Source organism: Xiphophorus hellerii, chromosome 20, assembly GCF_003331165.1.
Source record: "Xiphophorus hellerii strain 12219 chromosome 20, Xiphophorus_hellerii-4.1, whole genome shotgun sequence".
Taxonomy (NCBI): domain Eukaryota; kingdom Metazoa; phylum Chordata; class Actinopteri; order Cyprinodontiformes; family Poeciliidae; genus Xiphophorus; species Xiphophorus hellerii.
Window position 1 is genome coordinate 16,207,276 of NC_045691.1, and position 15,785 is coordinate 16,223,060.

Below are 15,785 nucleotides of genomic sequence, written 5' to 3' on the forward strand. Positions count from 1 at the left end.
AATAGTTGGTGTTATAAGCATGACCTAAAACTAGAAAAATTGTTTGGTGGTTTATGCAAAGGTTTATTTGACACGTAGATGAGATCAAGTAAGAAAGGCTTCAACATGACTGTAGGTCAAGGTACTTTCCATGTTACTGATTCAGACACATTTTTTTTCATTCTGAGTCAAAGGGTTCTTTTTATATGTTATTTTTGTCTTTTGTTTGAAGCAATAACATGAAGTATTTAAAGTGTAAATAATCGTAATGGATAAAATTAGTCCTGTTCTCTGGAAGTGCACCAATTAGGCCATGGGTGTTCATCTTGAGTCTTCAAGTGCCAGTGTCCTAACAGGTTCATTTCCACTGAGTGATACAACACTTGTTGGTGTGGTTCAGTATGCTACTTTATGGTCCAGTTGATTCAGAAGAGCGTTTCCACGAGGGGTGTACCTGTAAATCGATTTGCATAAGAAGCTCAGTTTTCATTTACTGCACTATGATTCAAAATCGATATAAAATATCCTAAAATTGATTTTTAAAAATGAAACAAATCCACTTGTTGTCAGCCTCCTTTAATTATGTGGAGCATATTAACATCACCATGCAACTGGTTTTGGAGCATACTCATGCACAGAGAGCACCAAAACCAAAAGCAAACCACAAAAATGAAAGAGTTTCAACCTGCCCCATTTTTGTTGAAGGCAAACATTTGGATTTGCTTAGTTTTTTACTTAAGTCTCAAGAAGACCAAACTTGACATAGATTTCATCGTCTGCAAAATGAATACTAAGGACTTTGGAAAAACTGCAAATGTACAAAGACAAACAATCGCGGCGACAAGGTACTCAGCCAGTTGGACCCTCAGTGCAGGCACGGTTAAATCCAAACGCCAGTGTTGAGTCATATCAGTTTGACAACAAACGTGACGCACTTGTTCTTGTCAAACAGTGACTTTTTTATCTGTACCCAATCAATGAATTGTGTTGAGCTACCCCAGTAGCTCCACCCTAACTGTACCATACCATTATTCTATGAACCTACAACTGAAGGAGGACCAGGGATGATGCGGTACAGATTGGTTGTACCGACTGGTTTTATCATGGAAACGGACAAAATAGCATTTCAAACTGGCGGTGGAAAAGCTCTCCTGAACTTGAACCAAAAAGTAGCTTATTAAACCAATCTGACCAGTGCCATCACGCTCAGTGGTAACGAGGCATTAGATGTGTCCATACTAAAACACAGCTGATTCAAATGGTCTAACTTCTTCCACAGCAGTGTCAAAGTTTTGCAGAGGCCTGCTGTTGAACCATTCTTTGATTTAGCTGAACCATAGACAGAGATAAAATATATGATACAGGCCCCTTGTGTCTCAGAGTTTAAATGGAAGAGAAAGGGTCAAGATATCAAAATCCATTATTTCAGTGATAAGATACTGAATCATTGTGTTCTTATAAAGTTGTTTTATATTAAACACTTTTGAGCCGCACTGATTGTCTCAAGGCTTTTCTCTGTTTTATTAGCAGCATATGCTGGTTAGCACACTAATCATTATACTGGTTAGTGTTTTTCTGGGTTTAATATAGGTTATAGGTTTCTGAACCTCTTATTCCAATTTCTCTTTCCTAAAGACTATGTCATATGAAAGAGAAAATATGTGCTGTAGGTTCTTTCATAAACCAATTGAAGAGCTACAGTACATGTTCATTGATACTTATTCAGTGTTAAAGTTCACCAAAGTACATGCTATTCAGTTGCAGAACCAAAGAATTATTTGGAGTTTCTACAAATGTAGTTATTTTTTGTGTCTGACCTTTCAGCAGTTTATCTTCCAATCAGAACCATTCCAACAAAAATTGGTCATTTATAATCTTCGTGTACATTTGTGCACATTTCTGTAATAAATGACATTTCAAAGAAGTGACTATGTTCTAAGGAAAGCCTGATGTATTTTATGCAAAAACTATCTGTGATGTTTTTGCTTCTAAAATATAAGTAAGAATGCTTCTACTGCATAGCAAGCTGTGTCTCATTTTCTCATTATTATTTTCACCATATATGTTCTTTACTTGTTTCTAGAGGTGAATAGCATACCCAAATGAAGAAACATCACTACAAATACATAACATAGTTACTAAAAAGATAAACGCAGTGAGAAATACCTTTTCAAAATATTTTTTTGTCAATATAAAACCTATGAAATTAACACTCATAGTAGATAATGACGGGGTAAAGTAAAGTACTTCCAGTGACAAATCTAGTGTTTACTGGGTCTTCTTGACCTTCAAATGGCACAACTGGTTCAGCAGATGGCTTTTGAACAACAAAGCTGGTGTAAAAATGAGAAGTCTCACTTCAACATATTCTGCAGGTGTGTATCTGAGTCTGGTGTATCTTTGGTTAAATCATGTTTGTTTTGTCATTCAGTGAAGTTGCTTATAATGGGTAGAGTATTCAGAAATTTTACTCAAGTAAGAGTACCAATACTTAATTATATTACTCAAGTAAAAATTAATAGTACAGATTTCCCCCCCCCCCAAAAGTTACTGAATAAAAGTGTTATTACACTCTTTTTAGTGTTTCATCTTGTTGTTCAGCACTAGTCCTAATACTGTGGTCTTAAATGTGCTGATGAATAATTTTAACATTTGTAGAATGTGTGGTGTGAGAAATGAGTTGTGCAATTGTTGAATTTTATTATGTAGATCTCATGTAGGTCAATTGTAATACTTTAGTTTTATCTTGTCACGACATGCATAGACAAATATGTATTAATTTAAATAGTTGTGTTTTAAAACAAGTCATAAAAGTGGATTTATTTGGCCCAAACTTCTTACAACAGCTGTAATACAATTTCGTGAATGTAATAAAATAATGAAGAAGCATATCTAATTTCCAAGAGTTTTCTGTTTTTAAAATCAATGTGAGGAACCACTGTTTTCACTCAGACTCTGTAGCTTTATTATTTCTCCTCGTAGAGTGTTTCAGTAAAAACAATTTTGATATTGTTTTACTTAATGCTCGTAACAATGTTTTTGATAACTTGTACTAAGCAGATATTTTAAATAAAGTTGTGTGTAATATAAAACATTTTTCTTTTGGTAATGCTGTGATGCTTTTGTGTTTTTAATGATTCTGGTGTTTGTGTGTCAATACTAACTTTTTTTATTTATTTATTTATTTATTTTACAATAAATGCCTTACAAAAGACAATAGAGTATGGTTAGATTTTAATGTTGTGTGGATGTGAATTAATGTGTGAGCAACAGATAACCTTAATTTCCTTATGGGATTAATAAAGTTTAACCTAACCTAACCTAACCTAGACTCATTTTTGTGAACATATCTTTATCAAGAAATGAATCAGAAATTCTCCTTAAAGGTATGAAATGGGAACTTCGAACAGTTTAGAGCCTATTTCCGGTTGTTGAATCTTGAAGCCAGGTGTCACTGTTGACAACACGGCCGGCTGACAACAGGGAGCTGTTGGGAAGAACATTATGATCCTGTTAATTACAAAGGTGACATAACGCATGTCAACCTGATTCTGCAAACCCACAGGGATGTTGTCAACTAGCTGAGTAATCCTCCTGACCATCTGGTTAACAGAAGAAAGCAGCTTTTCACACTCACTTGTTTTAGAACATTTTGTTAAAAAAAGGAAAAAAATAGCACAGAAACAGAACTGCTATGGCCCTGTGATCTAGAAAAACAACCACAACCTCTTCACTTATCATCACCTCTTTGCAGCTATTAAAAATAGACGCACGCTTAATTAGAAGCAAAATTCTGAAGACAGTGAACTGCTGAGTTGAGTTCAGGCAAATGAGTTCTGCCCTAACTCTTGACCTGCTCTGCCCCAGTAGCTTTGTTGGCACTGACCTCGGTCTTACTATTTAAGAGGAGGTCAAATAAACTTTTGTGACCTGAGTCAGACTGTCACGCCTGGTTAGATTTCAAAAGAAACACATGGCTTGAAATGTTGTTTTTCCTTCCTGGAGCACTGAGGGGATCTTGTTTCTGATCTAGTGAAGACCATAAGCATGGAAGGACACAGGCAAAGTAAATTATGACCGATTAAATTAGCGTCTTTTTTATTTACACACAACATATAACTATAAATGTATGCCTTACTTGTGGCTTTTTAGACTCTATTTTTCTGTGTATATGTTTGCAGATCTTCATAAATAAGCAATGTCACTTTACTGAAATTACAATTGCTTGACACATTTGCCAAGTATTGTACAAGGTCCTGAAATCTAACAGGCGGTTTGCAAGCGTACGTGTGTCTGAATGAGTGCCTTGCTGTAACCAGAAGCACGAGGGTAAGTTCATTCAGGGATAGAGGCTGTGCACAGTCATCAGGAAGTGAAACAGAACAGAATGTGCTGTACTAATCTGATTGAAAAACACTGCCCTGAGTGGATGTATGAAAAAAAAGATGTTTTATTTAAACAGCGACAAGGAGACCCCATGGCAGCGGGAGGATCTGTGCTAAGAAAATAAATTGAGTCTAAACTCCTCTCTTTTTTTGGTGATATGAAAGCTAAAAAGGTGGACAGAGTGTCTGAGGAGCAGCACGCTCTGACTGAAATAAAGCTGAGCAGCATAATGCTCTTTGTTTGTGTTCCAGGCGTCCATGTTACGTACATGGGAGTAATCTCCCAAGCGATTCCTTTTATCCCTGAACTTTTGCCCCCAGAAAAGAGAGCTTGTTATGGCTGTCTTCCAAGAATCCGAAATAGATAACTGAGAAAATGTTGAAAACAAATTAAAGGGGGCAGGGGACACATTTTTCATCTCAACTTAAAGCTAATATAGCTGTGGTTTATAGGTTTGCTATCATTCTATTTTCTCAGACTATGCAACAGAAGATATTCTAAGATGTATGATGTGTTTAGTTTTTATGACAGCAAGTACTCTAGCATTTTTTTAATGAAACAATATATCGTTTAGAAAATTACAAAATTCTTCAATCAATTTAATGCCTGAAGATGACACTCAACATTTGAGTTTAAGACAAAAACAAAACATCTTCACAAAAGTTTGCAAGCCAGTTAACAGCTGCTTAACATTTTGTCACATTATAAAAACAAACTTTATTTCATTTTAATTGTTTGACATGCACCACAAAATGTCCAAGTAACAGTGGAATGGAAGGAAAACATGCACATGATTTTAATTTTTTTACCTAAACAAAATTAGAAAAATGTGGTGTGCTTTTTGTATTCAGCCCTATTTATCTTGATACACCCAAACAAAATGAACAGTTGCAGGGCTCAGAAGTTTTGTTGGAAAAACATTAGTGAACAAAATCTGTACCCCATTTTAAAGACCAACGAACAGAGCAGACAGGTGAGGGGTTGTGGAGAAGTTAACGCCAGATTAGGTAGGAAAGGAGCTTTAAACATCTCACCCAGCACTGTTTAATCCATCATCCAAAAAGTGGAAAATGACAGAGCTGTAAACCTACAAAGACATGGCTGGGCAAGAAGAGCATTAATCAGAGAAGCAGCCTAGAGGCTCTTGATAATGAATAAACAAATCCGTCGATAGGACAACTATTAGTCATGCATTTGTGGGAGTGTAGCAGGAACAATCAATTGCTGAGCGGCAGTCATACGAGGTACCGTTTTCTGTTTGCCACAAGCCATCTAGGGAACACAACAAAGGTGCTCTGGTTAAATGAGAACAAGTTTAATTATCTGCCATACCCCACATCAACCTGAAAACACTGTCCCCATGGTGAAACATGGTAATGGCACCATCATTCTATGGGGACAGTGTTCTTCAGCAGGAACGGTGAAGCTATTCAGAGAGGAATCAAGCGAATGAATTAGGTAGATGTACAAAGCGGATAGAAACATACCCAAAAGACCTGCAGCTATAATGGCAGTTATAATTGCATCTGTAATTTACAACACAATTGATGACTCAGGATGGCTAAATATAAATGCACTCCACTCTTTTAGGATTCTTATTTTATAGGTTTGCCATAAAATGTGACATTTCTCCACAAGACTCCACAAGACTGCACCAAGGCTCCTGGTTGTACTATGAAAAATTGTGTAAAAAAGTTAGGAATACTTTTGCAAGAAATGTTTTACTGATACGTCATCTTCATTAAATGGTGTTTTACATTTTCCTACTGGAGAGAAAGTTTTTCATTTGTTTCCAAATAACTGAATTTTAATGTGTACACATAAAGCTTAGAAAAAAACATATGGTCTGTTTGAATATGCCTAGATATTTTATAAAGAGAGATGATTTATTTCAACCTCCGTTTAGAAAATCAGAAAGCAAGAAAAAAAACATGCTGTTCTACTTGGAGTCCAGGACAGCCTGATCCCGTTTTAGCGCCTCACATTTCCTGATGTCACACAAATTGCCTGTACTTTTTGATTAAGTGCTGTAAGCATCCATGGTGCAACTTCAGTATAAGCTTTACACGGCAGTACAGTTAGGGTATATCAAGATTTCTATCTGTATTTAGCCTGCTGAGATGTTCATGCTATGGACTATTTGATAGGAGCGTCTGTCGGCTTAATACAATTTACTAGAAACCTCCAAGAAATACAGCTATATATAGCTTTGTAGACGTGTAAACTGAAAACTGACTGTATGTCCTCATGCTCAGTTCATAACACATGACACATTTCCTTATTTGGAGTAATAACAGGGCTTTATTGTCATTTCCTCATCTTCTCACTATCACTGGTAATATAAAACTGTAGCTTACAGTGTGTCAGGACTTTAGTTAGAAGGAAGTTGCTTGATAAATAATTTGAACAAGTGATTTGTCCCAAAAAATCAAGTTGAAAAAAATCACTGAACACATCAGATGTTTGGTTTCGAGCAAATAAGAGCTTTACTCAGGTGTCCTCTATCATGATGACGCTGAACTCATCTTTCTTTGCCGTGTGTTTTTCTTTTCCATGTGAGGATTGAGGTGTCACCGTAGATCTATCGTCAGAGATCTGCAAAAACGTCGGTTGCTCTCTCCTTCCACTGTGTCGCACTTTTTCATGAAGGTGCCTTTGAACAGGAAGCGTGAAAACCGTTTCTGCCCGCCCACCTGCACCCTTCGAAGGGGTCGTTGGTTGTGTTTTGTCCTGTTGAGCAATAACGCAGTGTGTTAACTTACCGCTGTTCTTATGTAATCACTAAAACCCTGGCAGATGTTTTCCGTGTTATATCATTTTAGGGTCAACTTGACTGTCAGGAGTTTAACCCGTGAGTTTAAAAGCCTAACTATATTAACAGATCAAACCATTAAGATTAAATACCTGGTATGTAGAAATTGATCCTTCCTACTGATAACTCTTTGATGTACTTAAACTACAAACAGAAACGCATTTTAAAAAATTACATTTTAAGTATTAGTTGCGAATAAATAACATTCATATATTCCAAACAGTTCTAAGGCCCAGTTGATTTAAAAAGTCTACACACCCCTGCTATTAATGTACTATTTTGTGGTGGAAAAACAAATAAAAACCAAGGTAGATTCTTTCAGAACTCTTTTTACCTGGCTTATTCTACTGAAAAATAAGTTTTGTTTTGTAATTTTTTATTTATTTTAATGCCCATAAAAAACAGTGTCAAAACAGTGACCTAAGTTCACAAGACTCAAATACTTACCAAGGACATTTTAGAAAGCAGAGCCTGACTGGGATTTCAAGTCAGGTGGCTGGGCAGGCACCTGACCTGAGGTTGAATGAGGCCCTAAGTTCAATTTCATTTGAAGACCCACTTTCAGGCAAACCCACTGCAATTATTACACGCTTGTAAGAGTTGAAAAATTTGCTTACTGCCTCAGGCATGTTGTCAGTTCATCCGGTATGTGGGGCACACATGTGATGGTAGCCTGATATCAGAACCAATGAATAAGTGGGGCCATCCATGCATGTCACCCTGCACTATGTTAAAGAGTAAGTTCAACAAGCCAGACCATTGCACAATATAACCACCCAGCTTCTCGTCTCCCAAAAATGGCACCACCATCAGTCTCCGTCAAGCGCTGGTAATCCTATCGAATATCTCAACAGGACATCTTTTTTTGCAGGATCACCTTCGCTCACTGGTCTGGGGAACTCTAGGATACTTCTGCTGCTGGCTGCTGATGTATTTTTGACAACATGGTACCAGATGACACAATATGTGACTGCCCTCACGTACAAGTCCTTATGCCACAACTCAGGTCTGTTAGTGTTTATTATGGCTGTAACACCTCCTTACAAACTGAGTAACTTACCCAGCAATCACTTGACAACATGTTTACCATATTATGTTAAAACCAGATCATTTGTTCAGGTAGCTTAACTTTTTTTTGGTTAGTAAAAGCGATATGGCTCTCTGCCCAGGGCTGCACAAAAAGCTGCCACCTGACCTGAACAAGTTCTCTATTCCTTTATAATTTGTCGGGTTGTGGGAATGGGCGCCTCCCTGTGGTGTGCGCACTCTATGAAAATGATGGCATGCAGTGAGTACTGCCAGCTAATAAAGTGGAAGTTGATGGTTTGAGGCTTATAATTTGGGCTGAAGTAAAAGGACTAGTTGTTATTTTTTTAGGAATACAGCCAACACTTTATTATCTCTAATTTAAAGAAGTACATAAGACAGCTGTAGAAAACTCAGATGTAAGTTGCATAAATCTACACACAAATTGAGATTTTTAATAACTTTTTATTTGTGACCAAAGTGAACTTTCTTGGCTTTAGGGTCACCTTACTTAAGGAAAGCATAAAAAGGGCACAATATCAGCCTATTAAGCATTTACTGGATTATTCATCAGATGTTTTAAAACAGTTTATGGTTTGCAAAAACTCTGTTTGAAAAAATGAAATTGTTGGTGTTCTCAAACATGTTGAATTTAATGAAGACATTTAGCCAACAGTTGTGGTTATAATTCTGACAGTTATAAAGTTTTATATAGTTGGGTTTTTAAAAAAAAAATTATTTGTTTTCTCTTTGTGTCTTTAGCTTGCAATTTTGCTCTTCATGGGGAGAAATTTGTGAAGTAACACACTGCGGTACAGTCTGACTTTTCTACTGTGCTTTCAAATGTCAGTTTGACACTGAAGAAAAAGAGATGAGTTAAGCAGGAAAAGGCAGATCTCATTTTTTACAAGACACAGTGTACTGCCAAATGTGTTAGAGAAGAAAGTTTTCACAAGGTGTTCTGGTGACAGTTTCTCATAAAGCATTGCTTTCAAACATAGAAAATGTTACAAAGCCCTAATTTAGAAAGTTCTTTTTCTCATTTACAGTGAGCCAATCTTTAGCTGTTGGTGGCTATCTTTAATTTAGTCATGCACTTTACAGGATAAATTAAATCTTAATAATAATCTGAATATCTTCTCCTTCCCTGGCTTTTACTTTGTCTGGGCATCATTCACCAAATAGTGGAGTTCTTCTGGCAGATGGTTGAACTAGATTTTATTTGTAATAGTAAAGGGGGTTGAATATGGATGCATATTATACTTTCCAAATTTTCATTTGTAACATTTTAGGAGAATTATAAATTTTATGTGATACGTTGTCTTGCTCTATCACATTAAATCACAATGAAATATATTTATTTTTATTATATGAAAAAAAATCAAGGGATGTGAAGCCGTTTTGAAAGGCACTGTGGGATTTTTCACAGTTGAACGGTAGGTGGCAGTATACTTATTTGCGGTATATTCACCAATCACGCAGAGAAGAAGCGGAGCTGGCTGTTCTGCGGCGGCTGCTCCTGCTAACAGGCTAATAGCAGCCTCTTGTTGTAAAGGGGTGGTGATAAATCCGCATTTAATATTTTCTGACCTTTTAGTTGAATAAAAAGGTAAGTTATTATTTTTCCCAACATCCGCATCCTCTTGTTTATCTCCACAATGTTTCATAGAACATTGTTTGGACCCTTCAATGGGTCATGGTAAATATATTCGTCTCACTGTGACAAATGCTAATGTGGAGTTAGCTCTTAGCATAGCCTTGAAATAGTGGGTTTTTGGAAATTCCGATGTGGGTGTTTTGATTATTTAAATTTTAAAAGCATTGTCGTTTTAAAGGAGCGTTTAAACTTTGTATTTTAAATCTCATAGTTTGATTCTGAGTGTTTATGAACGCACACGCTCATTAAGGTGAGTTGCTTCATTCATTCTGCTTGCACTTGTGCAACTAACGTTATCTTCGATAAAGATTTTGGTTTGGATATTTTAGCTGAATAAATTGATTGTTTGAAAACCCAGACCTGCATTAGCTAAACATTCTAAACGAGACGCGAATCAAAGGATATAAAATATTTATTTATGAACAACAATTAAAGACTTCGAAGACATGCTAAATTCTGTTTGAGTAACATAAACCCCTCCAATTCAATGTATAATCAGTAAAGGTCGAAATAAAATTATGCATCGTTTGAAAAAATAAGGGACAAAACACTTGTTTATTACCACAGACCTTTCGATGAATTGTAATAAATAAATAAAAATGAACTTTTCCAGAAAAAGCACTTATTTTTCTATAATAAAAATTCCCAAACATTGGATGCATTTTTCTAAGTGGAGAAAAACCTAAACAAAATTTAAGTGTATATAAAATGACAGAATATTTAAACTTCAGATTCCCCCCCCCCCCCCCCCCCCCCTATTTTCAGTTTGATTAGTATTTGTTGGGATAAGTAAGTAAGTGATTTTTAATCTGATCAAGTTGCAGTGCTGTTAGCTGAAACTGATTATGCACAGGAATATTTTGATTTGTAGTAGAGACACTAGTGGTTGTTTTTCTCTAAGTCAAGTAGCTTGATTTCTAGGTTTGCCCCAGACATTGAAAAACATTTTGTCACCCTTAATCTGCTCCTGGATAGCAGATTTTTGTTTGCTTTTGTTTTGTTATTTTATTATGATGCTTAGATAAGGTTAAAGGCTTTGTTTCTTTAACCTTCATGATAGTGAAGGAGACTGCCCTCCTTCACTATCATGTTCTCTGAATGTGTTATATGTTTTAATTTTATCTCCTGCAATTGAGGCAAATGTAGTTGAATAAACCTCAAGTGTGAAATTAACAATTTCTTTCCTTTCAGAATCATCTTGTTATAGGGCACTAACAAGCTGATTGTTGACATGGGAGGTATGATATTTATTTGTTTTCAGTTTTCATATTTTAAAATAATCTTTTTTTCTGGAAAAAATCTTTGGCATGTTATCTTTAAATTTAAGCAGTCTTGCTGTTAACAGGGTATCATTTTAATATAATCCACCTTTTTCGACTGTTTGTTTTAATGTGAAAATTATAAAAAAAAATAGTTCTGCAGAATTTCTGTGTCATGTAAGTTGGTTTGTATTGCAAGGAAGAAAAAATAAATTATCATTGACATTAGAACAAAATTTGTGAAAGTTCTATAATATCAATAATATGTTTTCAGAATAGATAAAGGCATTTTTTTTGTTTTATGTCCGTTGTGATCTAGCGTTATGATTTTACTTTTGCGTCTTACTTTTGACACGTTTCATGCTTGAATGTGACACACACACACTAAACCTAGTTACTAATTATAAATCTGCCTTTTGAAATCAAATTCTAAAACACCCGTTTCAGTATTTGAATTCTTCCATTAAATTAAATCCTAAAGATGAAACAGACTTTGTTAAATAATATTTTCTCTCTGTTTCTTTCAGATCCCGCTTTTCATCGAGACTGTCCTCTTGACTGCAAGGTTTATGTGGGAAATCTAGGAAACAATGGGAATAAGACAGAATTAGAACGAGCTTTTGGGTATTACGGTCCGTTAAGAAGTGTTTGGGTGGCCAGGAATCCTCCAGGTTTTGCTTTTGTAGAGTTTGAAGATCCTAGAGATGCATCTGATGCTGTAAGAGAACTGGATGGCAGGTAATGTCCAGTGTTGTGAATGCTCACCCCTGTGGGGAAAACATGAAGCCAAAGTGTTAATAAAACACCAATAATTTTTTAACCTGTTTTGAATATTGAACCCCTTTCCCTAGCCCTCTTTCTATCCATGAATTATGCAAACAGGAAATGTATCTGCCGTCATTATGACAAAACATTGCCAAACATAATGTTTAACCAATATAATTTCCAGTCAAAAATCTCCTGGATTCAAATGGATAAAGAAATGTGTGTCTTACTCATTCTGTGTAGAACCATGTGTGGCTGCCGTGTGCGTGTTGAGCTGTCGACTGGGGAGAAGCGCTCGAGGAGCCGCGGTCCTCCTCCTTCGTGGAGCAGACGTCCCCGAGATGATTTTAGGAGACGTAGTCCTCCAGTCAGACGCAGGTATGCATTTTAATTTTAAACTTTCTTTTCTTTTCACTTGCACATCTTAAACGTAAACTTGGCTCACCTCAATTCCTTTGGGAGAACCAGTTTAAAACTCCTAAATCTTTGTTTTGGAAACAATTATCCCATAAAATGTGGCTCACCTCAAGGTTAATTCTTGAAAAAAGAGAAGAAAAAAAACAAACCTAAGTTCTCAAGGTCACATTATTAACACAAAACAAGTCCTAGCATTTCTATGAGCATAAAAGCTCTATATTGTAATTTCTATTAAGTCATAAGTCTGTGGCCATTTTCACAAGTATTTTTGTTATTCATTTAAAAGTGTTATAAAACCTACAAAGTGGCTATGAATCCAGATTGGCTCTGAAGAAGAGGGTCTGTTTTGTGTTGTTCATTTCGACTGTCTAATGCAGGTTGAGCCTTTTGCCTTAGAGGCTTTATGGAAACAGGTCTTTGTCTAACGTATTTAGTGCCTTGCAAAAGTACTCAAACCTGCTGAACTTTTTTCACATTAATGCAACAGTCCAGGTTTTTTTTGTTTCGTTATCTTTTGGGGGTGTGGGAGATTGAGTTTTTATTTTTAGGGTATGCAGTGGCTTTCCACAGTTTTGTGGAAGTGGCTGCAGTTGAGTCAGATTGCAGATGCAGATCTTTTTGTGTAAGGAAATTTTCCAGTCTTAGGACCCAGTTGAATTTAGGTCTTTGCTTTGACTCAAATCTAAAATCCTGCCACCACCTTGGTTGTGCTGTGTTGGCCTTTTACCATGCTGTAGGTCATAAAGTTCAGTTTTGATATCGTCTGACCAGAGAACCTTCTCCAAAATGTTTGCTATGTTAAAAGGGACCATTTGACTCAAACTACAAACTGGATTACTTATACATTTCTTCCAACAGGTTTAGAAGCTTTTGTCGCTCTGACTGCAACTTCTATGCCTCTTGCTTCCAGTCATATTCAAAACTGAAGAATTCTTTTGGGTTAGAGGTGAAAAGTCTCCAGGAAACAACAGAAGTCCCGTTGCTTTTTCTTAAGTACTTAGGATGGTCATGTCATGACTGAGAATCTTCACCAGCATAGTTAGAGTATGTGAATACTTTTGCAAGGTGCTGTAACTAGATGTTAAAGGTACTTAACCTTTCCACAGGCTAAATACCTGAGGTTGCTCTGTTGCAACCTCTTCTGGTCAACACTTTGATCACTCAGGTTTTCACTTTTAAATGTTTAGTGATCATGGCCATGTTTACAGATTTATTGTACAGATTCTGAATCACATTTGTTCAAAAATTAAAATTTGAAAGCAATTTTTATGAGTGGACAATTTGCATTGAAGTTCAGTAAGTATTATTTAGGTGTCTGGTTGACCATTTTTACTGTATGGGGTGTTTTATTACTTTTATCAAACTTTTTTTTTTTTATCCATAATTTTAAAATAAGTTTCTGAAGGTGTAATTTCTTTTATTTTTTTCTGAGTTCAGTTTCCATATATTAATAAAACTGAACCCCATTGCAGAGTCACCACCACGCTTCTCACCATCTGAGTCAGGCAACTAGTCTTCTTTCAGCATCATGTGACGGCTGACCAGCGAGCCTGGTGTTGTCACATGACCCAGGCGCCACCGCCAGTCATCAGGTCCCACCAACCTTTTGGTTCCTGAGCATGCAGTTCCCAGCATCCTTCTCTACTTCCTCCGACCTTTATCCAATCAACAGCGGTCCGCTTCAAATTATCAACCAATCAGCGTCTTTACACTTTCTAGTCTCCACACATCTGCTGTATCAACGGGAACAGCCGTTGGGTTACATCAGTCTCTAATCTTCAACCCCACTCCCCCTCAAAATAAAGCAGGAAAAATCTACAACTACTCACTGCCCCCTTCCAACCAGCCACCAAGCAACTTCATATCTGCAACATTTGCATCATGTGGCAATTCCTGTCTGCAATTCGACCTCCCTCACCATCAGTCTGGCTTCCTTGCTTCATTTCTATGTTGTCCAAACCCCCCAAAATAGTAAGTTGCTTTTATCCTGCTCTTTGTAGTTTTTTTTTAATAAATTCTTTTTAATCTAGTTTTTAAAACTGGTTGACAATTATGTTTCATGAGTTGTATTCTGTAGAGGAAACTCAGTGGAAAGCTTAAAGCGCAACTGGCTGGACCAAAAGTCTTTAAACTTTCTCTTGCAAAAATTGCTGGGTGTATATTAAAGGCTCGACATCAAGGCATCTTGAGTTGGATCTGCTTTGCTAAACTCTGAAGCCTTTTTCACTTGAGATTTTATCTGTTTCAGCCTCATAACCTTTGCACACACATTAATATTACAATCAGGAAGTCCACTAATGACAAACCTGTTTACCAAAAGCAAGCCTTTATTTCGAGCCCTGAAATCTGACTCCATGATTGGTGCTCTTTGGACAAATTGTCAATTGAATGAGCTGGTCTTGCTGCAGTTCATAAATGCAGCTTATCTTCTTAACAAATGAAGAGTAACGTGTAATCACATTTCCATATATACCATGGCTCTCGGGGAGCCATTACCCAAAGGGTTCATTATTGACATGAAACATAGTTACTCTTCCCTAACTTGGTTTCAATATTTTTAATAATGCACACCTTAGATCACCGAGGAGGAGGAGCCTGAGCCGCAGTCGTAGCAGGTAAGATTAAGAATCATTCAAATTGCTGTACTAATCTGTGGGGAATGACATTTTTTTTTTTCCTTGACTTTCAGGTCTCTGTCAAGAGACAGACGCAGATATCGGTCTCTGTCCAGAGATAAGAATCGTAAGCGTTCACGATCCTTCTCTCGATCAAGGAGGTAGAGCCCATGCCAAAACATCAAATTTATATTGAACTTAAGCTTCTTGTTATTATTAATGCAAATAGTTTACCGGTTGATTCGTTTTACAGTCGTTCCAGGTCTCACGAAAGGAAGTGAAGGTCCTGGATTGCTCCCCAAGATCATACAAAGATTGTGAAGAGGAAAGTTTTTATAGTGCCACTTTTCTTTCTTAGATTTTGTTTGAAACTTTAAAGCACCCTGTGCTGCTTGCCATCTTATGGCTCGTTATATCCGTTAAAAGTACAAGAAAAGACGGGATGTTTCTCATTTTGTCAGCTGTCGAGACAATTTTTTTTTTCTTTTTTAAAGGTCTCTTTTTTTGGAGGGTATAAATATTCACATGGAAGAATTTGTCTCGTCCTGCATGTTTTGAAACTAAATACTGCCTTTACTTTAGCAGAAGACATTTTTAACTGTTAAAATACATTCTTGTGATTTTTGTTTTTATTCATGGCTGTTTCTACTTTTATGGGGTCACTGTGAGATGCAGGGACTTAACAGATACTGGTGCTGTTATTAGGAGGATGTCCCTTAAACACAACCTATAATTCTGTATTTTACCTACTGTATATTCGTCACAAAAGACGGTATTTACTCTGATTATCTTGACTCTCAACTTCAACAATTTGTGACAATGCAGTTAAACAACTTGTTCAATAAATGTTTTTTCCAAGCTGACAAGTC

At 36.5% G+C, this 15,785-nt stretch overlaps 1 protein-coding gene and 1 long non-coding RNA gene across 3 annotated transcripts; one reads left to right on the forward strand and one right to left on the reverse strand.

The window, feature by feature from the left end:
- Positions 1-2,870: 2,870 nt before the first annotated feature.
- LOC116709985 (uncharacterized) lies at positions 2,871-7,815 on the reverse strand. Its single transcript, XR_004337017.1, has 3 exons — positions 7,625-7,815; positions 7,270-7,321; positions 2,871-7,095 (listed from the first exon to the last, which is right to left on the reverse strand). It is a non-coding gene; the product is annotated as an uncharacterized LOC116709985 (long non-coding RNA).
- Positions 7,816-8,065: 250 nt separating this feature from the next.
- srsf3a (serine and arginine rich splicing factor 3a) lies at positions 8,066-15,779 on the forward strand. 2 transcript variants are annotated; one of them, XM_032548752.1, is made up of 7 exons: positions 8,066-8,183; positions 11,052-11,098; positions 11,647-11,857; positions 12,128-12,262; positions 14,878-14,916; positions 14,991-15,077; positions 15,170-15,779. In XM_032548752.1, the coding sequence occupies exons 2-7, from the start codon at positions 11,092-11,094 to the stop codon at positions 15,195-15,197; spliced, it is 507 nt and encodes a 168-aa protein (XP_032404643.1). In that variant the 5' UTR covers positions 8,066-8,183; positions 11,052-11,091; the 3' UTR covers positions 15,198-15,779. The 2 variants fall into 2 exon arrangements, with proteins under 2 accessions (XP_032404643.1, XP_032404642.1); XM_032548751.1 differs by lacking the exon at positions 8,066-8,183 and adding an exon at positions 9,657-9,812.
- Positions 15,780-15,785: the final 6 nt, after the last annotated feature.